The sequence below is a fragment of the Jaculus jaculus genome, chromosome 2, assembly GCF_020740685.1.
Source record: "Jaculus jaculus isolate mJacJac1 chromosome 2, mJacJac1.mat.Y.cur, whole genome shotgun sequence".
NCBI lineage: Eukaryota > Metazoa > Chordata > Mammalia > Rodentia > Dipodidae > Jaculus > Jaculus jaculus.
In genome coordinates this window covers 55,277,062-55,284,051 of record NC_059103.1, presented here as the reverse complement: position 1 = coordinate 55,284,051, position 6,990 = coordinate 55,277,062, and the positions used below count along the sequence as shown (strand labels likewise).

The 6,990-nt window shown below is 41.8% G+C and overlaps 1 protein-coding gene across 1 annotated transcript; it reads left to right on the top strand.

The window, feature by feature from the left end:
- Window positions 1-2,966: 2,966 nt before the first annotated feature.
- On the top strand, window positions 2,967-6,682 carry LOC101599069 (procathepsin L-like). The gene is made up of 7 exons (XM_004656863.2): window positions 2,967-3,089; window positions 3,592-3,714; window positions 3,807-3,953; window positions 4,680-4,904; window positions 5,326-5,488; window positions 6,041-6,158; window positions 6,583-6,682. The coding sequence occupies exons 1-7, from the start codon at window positions 2,967-2,969 to the stop codon at window positions 6,680-6,682; spliced, it is 999 nt and encodes a 332-aa protein (XP_004656920.2).
- Window positions 6,683-6,990: the final 308 nt, after the last annotated feature.

Below are 6,990 nucleotides of genomic sequence, written 5' to 3'. Positions count from 1 at the left end.
CAAGGGGGCGCACGCGTCTGGAGTTCGTTTGCAGAGGCTGGAAGCCCTGGTGCACCCATTCTCTCTCTCTCCCTCTATCTATCTTTCTCTCTGTGTCTGTCGCTCATGAATAAATTTTAAAAATTTAAAAAAAAAACTTTTTGTTTAGTTTTATTTAGTGATTTGACAGTGACAGAGAGAGAAAGAGGGAGAGAGAGGGCTGGAGAGATGGCTTAGTGGTTAAGCGCTTGCCTGTGAAGCCTAAGGACCCCGGTTCGAGGCTCGGTTCCCCAGGTCCCACGTTAGCCAGATGCACAAGGGGGCACACGCGTCTGGAGTTCGTTTGCAGAGGCTGGAAGCCCTGGCGTGCCCATTCTCTCTCTCTCTCCCTCTATCTGTCTTTCTGTCTGTGTCTGTTGCTCTCAAATAAATAAATAAAAAAAATTGTTTAAAAAAAAAAAAGAAAGAGGGAGAGAGAGAGAGAAAATGGGTGTGGCAGGGCCTTCAGCCATTGCAAACTAACTCCAGACACGTGCGCCCCGTTGTGAATCTGGCTTACATAGGACCTAAGGAATTGAGCCTCGAACCGGGGTCATTAGGCTTCATAGACAACCACTTAACTGCTAATCCATCTCTCCAGCCCTTGAACATAAATCTTATATTACTAAGAAAATGGCAAAGGTTTAGAAGATTTCTGAGGTCTGTCCTTATGTCCACATTTGGAGGAAAAAGTTTTTACATGTTACACATTGATATCTAATTTCTTCTGGCTAAAACACTTTCCACTTCTCTTTATCTTACATCCTAATGCCAAAGTACATGAGGGGAAGTTTCTTAAATTAAATCTCAAGATATAGACTGATGAAAACATAACATAAAACACATAATGGGAAATTAAAGTAATTTTTGAAGTTTTCGGTCACATTCCTCTATTTCTCAACCAAATTTTTAGGAATAACTCCTATCTGTTGACTTTGTTAAAGATGTGACAAGAGAAAGATGATTTCCAGAATGAGCAGGCAGGAAAGAACAAGGGCTGGGCTATCTCGGGAGACACTTTGATCTACTTGGTTCCCTTTACTCTTAGGGTTTGGCCTTGATAACCTTCTCTCAGTTGGGGTCACATTCTTCTAACAATCTTTGTAATGCCCAGTGCACTACACCATGACACCAGGAGAGAATGGTCCCCGGGGTCTGTATTCCCACTGGGTTCCATCTCAGCTGTGCACTAAACAGGAATTACTTGACTTGAGTATACTGGCTCTCAGAACTCCAGAGGGGATATCAAGAACACCTCTAGTTCTAAAGCAAAATCAGAAATGGCTGAAAATCCAGTTTATTCTGAAACCTCCTACCAAATACAATGGCATGATGCTTTGTGATCCAGGGTCTCAAAGCTGGTTCCCTACGTTCCTCTGCCAGGATACCCAGATCTCCTGATCATAGAATATATTGGCAACCCACACTCACACTGCCAATACAGGACCCAGTCTCACTAAGTTCCTGGAGATCAGCGCCTGAAGGCCCAGTTCAATCATTGACACAGCTAATTGCAAGGAAGGCAAGATTGAGGGTGGGGCCACCAAGCCAGAGACTTGCATTTAAAGTCTGAACCAATTGCTGCTAGACTAGATGCTTGGATCTCAGCAACCTCTGAAGAGCTGAGTGTGTGGACACCACCTTCATAACAGAAGACACCCCAGGTGAGCTTCACTAAACTTACTATTGTAGATTGGGAAGTGAGCCTGGGGAAGTGGCCTGGATGGACCCCTGAAGAACACAGGAAGGCACACTCCCCAGGAGTGAGAATATGTTCTAAACTTAGGTATCCCTGCATATAGAAAAGAAAGAGGGAGGAAAGGGTATCAAAGTACAGAACTAACCCTCTTAAGGATCCCAGGTTGCTCAAGACATTAGAGAGTGCAAGATCTAAACTATTCACAGGAAGAAGTCACTATCTCTCCTGCACACTGGCTGCTATGCATGTCACTCCCTATGCCAAAAGGGTCATCTTCTTATGCATCACTGCCATGTAAAATCTTTTGGTCTCAGCTGCCCTGTGCAGATAGAAGCAGCTGGCAGCATACCCCAGCCAGGCCCTACCTGGTTGTCTTGTTTGTAGGACCCCAGCAAGTCTTGAGTTGGAAACAGTGGGTGTGGCCTGCTCTTCTACTCTAACTACATTGGTGTTTTTCAGTGGCTTGGCCACATAACTCTATTCCTCATAATGACAGTGAGTGTGGACTTTGAAAGCATAGTCACAAGCATGGGACAAAAGAACCAGCAAATATTCATTTTCTCTCTCTCTCTCTCTCTCTCTCTCTCTCTCTCTCTTTCTCTCTCCTTTTTCAAGGTACTATCTCAGTCTAGCCCAAGCTGACCTGGAACTCAGTCTGTAGCCCCAGACTGGCCTCTATCTCATGGCAGTTCTACTTCAGCCTCTCTGGTGTGAGTGCTGGAATTAAAGGTATGCACCACTGTGCCAGGCTCCTTCCCAGTTTCTCTAGGAAGCAGAGATTCAAAGTCATAGCCCAATTTCTGCTGTAAGTTAGACAGGAAGAAAGAATGTACTATGTGACCCCCAACTTGGCATGCCCTTTGTTCCCAGATTCTCCATTATACCTTTTGCTTAGGTGATCTTGGTACCAATGGTAAAATTCCAGGCCAACATTGTCCTAAGTTCTTAGCTGTAAGTTTGAGCTTTTGAACCACAAGACACATGAACATCATTGTCATAGGTAAGTTTGCAGTTCTCATACTGACTCTTTCCTTTCTTAGAACCCTGAGCAGCTGCAGTTCATTTTGGCCAAATATTGACATTTTCAACAAATATTCCTAACATCTATCCACTGATTCATGGATTAAATATTTGGAAGAATAGTTTAATATCATAGTGGCCTTAGTTTCTCAGGAGGGTGAAAGAAGGCAATTTAGAAGTATTGGTATAGTCAGAGTTGCTTTTCTCTTCCTTCTGCAGGATTTTGAAAATGTCTCTAGTTCTCCTCCTGACCTTTTGTTTGGGAATGACCTCAGCTGCTCCAAGGCCTGATGCTAGTCTTGATGTTCAATGGCTCCAGTGGAAGATAAAATATGAGAAAAAGTATAGCATGGTTGGTAACATGGACATGGTCTGGAGGGATACTAAAGAGAATGGTCCTTTGTTGTAGGGAGTTTATGACCATAATGGGGATTATAGAAGTCTACCTTTACCAATAGCCTAAAGAGAATATGGTAAGTGGCTAGGGAGATAGCCCAGTGGTAAAAGTACTTGATGAAAATCATTATGGTCTGAGAGGTCCTGAGTTCAATTACCAGTGCCTACATAAAAAAGCCAGACCTGGCCATGTACACCAGGAATCCCTTCCTATGGAGACTAAAGGCAGAAGTATTGCTGTGGCTTACTGGTCAGTCTGACTGAATAAATAAGAGTTCTAGGCTCAGTGTTAGATTCTGCTTCAAAGCATGTGCCTCCAGATATATACAACATATTTACATACATCACAAATCATGACATCACACATACTACACAGAACAACGATGCTCTGAGAGCCCAATGTGGCAAAATGACTTTTTCCCAAAGGGAAGGAAGATCATCCATTCTATTTATTTTAGAGTGAAGAGGAACACAGAAGAGCAATATGGGAGAAGAATATGCAAATAATTGAGCTGCATAATAAGGAATACAGTGAGGGGAAACACAGCTACACCATGGAGATGAATGCCTTTGGTGACCTGGTGAGTGTGACATATGTGGATAGCTTCAGTCTGTGCTTCCTATCTTCAGCTCTTCACAAGTCTCTTGCTTATGATATTTATTTTTCTTAAAGACCAATACAGAATTCATGACACATATGAATGGCTTTCAAAAGCAGACAATCAATAAAGTGAAACTATTACAAAAACGTCAGACTCCTGACCTACCTAAGTCTATGGATTGGAGAGAGAAAGGCTATGTGACTCCTGTGAAGGATCAGGTATGACAGTGTCATGATAACACCTTCCACTGACCACAGAAGAGCTCAAAAGGAATTGATGTCCATGTCAGGTTGACTGGGGTATGGCATGGAGTTCATTATTTTATAAAAGTATTCAGCTGTGTGGAGCTGAAATGATTGGTCCAGTGATTAAAGTGTTTGCCCCAAAAGCATGAGGACCTGAATTGGGATCCTCTGTGCCCACACAGAAGCTTTGACTGTAGTGTGTGCCTCTAGTCCCAGCACTGAGGAAGCGGAGACAGAAGGGCTCTTGAAACTTACTGGCTACCTAGTCTAGGTGAATTAATGAACTAAGGTTTAATGACATGGTCTGTTTAAAAATACATAAGATGAGGCCAGGTATTGTGGTACACGCCATTAATCCCAGCACTCAGGAGACAGAGTAGGAGGATTGCTGTGAATTCAAGGCCATCCTGAGACTACAGAGTGAACTCTAGAACAAGATCCTACCTTGAAAAACCAAAAAAATCAATCAATCAATCAAAATTAAAAAAGAAAACACATAAGAGAGAGTATCTAAGGAAGATGCCCAACACAGGCTCCTGGTCTCCACATCTATGTGTGCAAATATGACCATACTTGTATCCACATGCACACACACAACACAGGTTTTCACACAAATAAAAAAGAATTCAACATTGTGAATTATTAGTAGAGTTGCTATTTGTTTTGTCCGTAGGTGACAACCTTTTCTTCCATGTTCAGGGTTCATGTAATTCTTGCTGGGCTTTTAGTGTAACTGGAGCCCTAGAAGGACAAATGTTTCAGAAAACAGGCCAATTGATTGAACTGAGTACACAGAACCTCGTGGACTGTTCTCAAGCTCAAGGCAATATGGGCTGCAATGGTGGCTCAATAGAATATGCTTTCCAGTATGTGAAGGACAACAGAGGTCTAAACACAGAGGACTCCTATCCCTATGAAGCACAGGTAAAGGGAACTCCTGTGGTGATAACAACCCAGCTTTAGGAGGGGGATTAATTGCAGAGGTGGTCTGGGACCATCTGAATTCACACTGCAAAGTGTAAAGCATCGGTGCTGTCATTTACATTATCAGCTTTGGCAGTTCTCTGAGATTAGGGCTTCCATGGAGATGTTCTTGATTCTATGAAACAATACAGCATTCTCCACTGTGAACATTTCTTATGGGCAGAAAGACCTATGAGATCTCATTAAAGATAAATAAGCTGGCTTTCACTTTCAAATCTGCCAGTAGCATTTCTCTGCCTGGGTTGATTGATCGTAGCACAGACTTGGATCCTCAGCTGCCCAGTGCTAAGTAGTATGGCTCTAATTCATGTTCAAGGAAGTGAGGCGGTAAAAAAGTCTCTTCTCTCTTTGCCTTTGCAAGGATGGACCCTGCAGACACAAACCTGAGAATTCTACTGCTAATGTCACAGGCATTGTGATGGTCTCACCTCATGAAAATGCCCTGATGCATGCAGTGGCAACTGTGGGACCCATCTCTGCTGCAGTTGACACAGCCTTTGTTTCCTTCCGGTTCTATAAGGAAGGTGAGTCAATTTCCACTTATAGATTCATACAGAAAAAGTTATAGCACCACTATGGCATAACATTGTAACAAGCAATTATGGGAGTGTATGTTGGGTCCACTAGACATTACAACAAACATAGTCCATAGATGTGAATACTTCATTTTTTTAAATTTTATTGTATGGCTTGCTTCACTCAAATTTTCTCCTTTGGTATTTATCTTACCTTTTTGTTGATGATTTATTTGTGTAATGAAGTCTTAAAAGAGTCTCTTGATTCATGCAACTTTATGTTGTCATTGTTCCTTTGGACTAAGGTTCTGTAAGCAGAAATACAAGATTTCAGGGAGTACCCTTAAATGTACATAAGCAACAAGATTTGTGTTAATTTGTAGTTTGGCAACTTTTAGTCAGAGCTTGTGTCAGCAAGCATAACAATGGATCCTATTATTAAGTCATATCTGCTGTTTATACCATTTCAGTGAACTTAGAAATGCTTCCCTTATTGTTGGGGGCAAAATAAAACCATTAGGTCCATAGAGACTCTCATCTTAGCTTTGATTTCATTTGCAGGCATTTATTATGAACCAAAATGTAGTAACACTTCTGTGTCTCATGCTGTTCTGGTGGTTGGCTATGGCTATGAAGAAGAAGAATCAAATAACAATCACTACTGGCTGATTAAGAACAGGTATAATTGACCAACATTATTCATACTTGAGTCCCAAAGGGAATTCTTGTCTGCCATTAGTATTTGGGTAGAAATCTTAGAAATTTTAATCCCTCTTAGATTGAACACATAACTCCTAATAATGGTTATAACATTAATATTCTGTCATGGGCTTCCTGGGAGATTAGTATGGTACTTGTACCAGTGCATTTCTAAACTCTGAGAGTTCTCAAGTATGTCCCGCATCTGGGTAGAAAGACACCTGTCCTTTCCCAGTCACTGGTTGGTCCAGTACTATGTAAGGTGAGTGTGTTCAGGGGTTGAATGTCTTGATCCTTTCTGTATAGTGTGGCCTCTGGCAGACTGAAAATAAGACGTTGCAACTAAGTCATCATACTGTATGCTATATTTCTTCTATTACATATAAACCTTGCTCTTCTTTCAGCTGGGGTAAATTTTGGGGTAGTGATGGTTACATGAAGATAGCCAAAGACAGGGACAACCATTGTGGAATTGCCACAGTATCCAGCTATCCCACTGTATGAGCGACAGGATGATGACAAGGAAGGACTCTGCTGCTCACAGCAAGTACTGAAGAGAGTCTACCCCTTCACAGTGACCAGCCCATGCTGGGGAGGATTCAAGACCTGACACAATCAGGATCCACATAGTGTTGTTGTTTCTGAGACACGTTTCCTGCAGCAAAACATTACCATGACTTTAATTACACTGTAAACTCCTTTGTACTAATGACCCCTGTTATGAGTTCTGAATTTCCAGTTATTAAAAGAAGGTGCCAAATTGTCTTTAAAATTAAAATGTGATTTTTCTGGCATTTTTCTGTTTTTATTCA

Bases quoted from the DNA above. Each gene is read 5' to 3' on its own strand.
- LOC101599069 (XM_004656863.2), top strand. From the start codon at position 2,967: ATGTCTCTAGTTCTCCTCCTGACCTTTTGTTTGGGAATGACCTCAGCT. The intron at 3,090-3,591 runs GTTGGTAACATG...TATTTATTTTAG, and splicing joins ATGAGAAAAAGTATAGCATG to AGTGAAGAGGAACACAGAAG. The intron at 6,159-6,582 runs GTATAATTGACC...CTCTTCTTTCAG, and splicing joins TACTGGCTGATTAAGAACAG to CTGGGGTAAATTTTGGGGTA.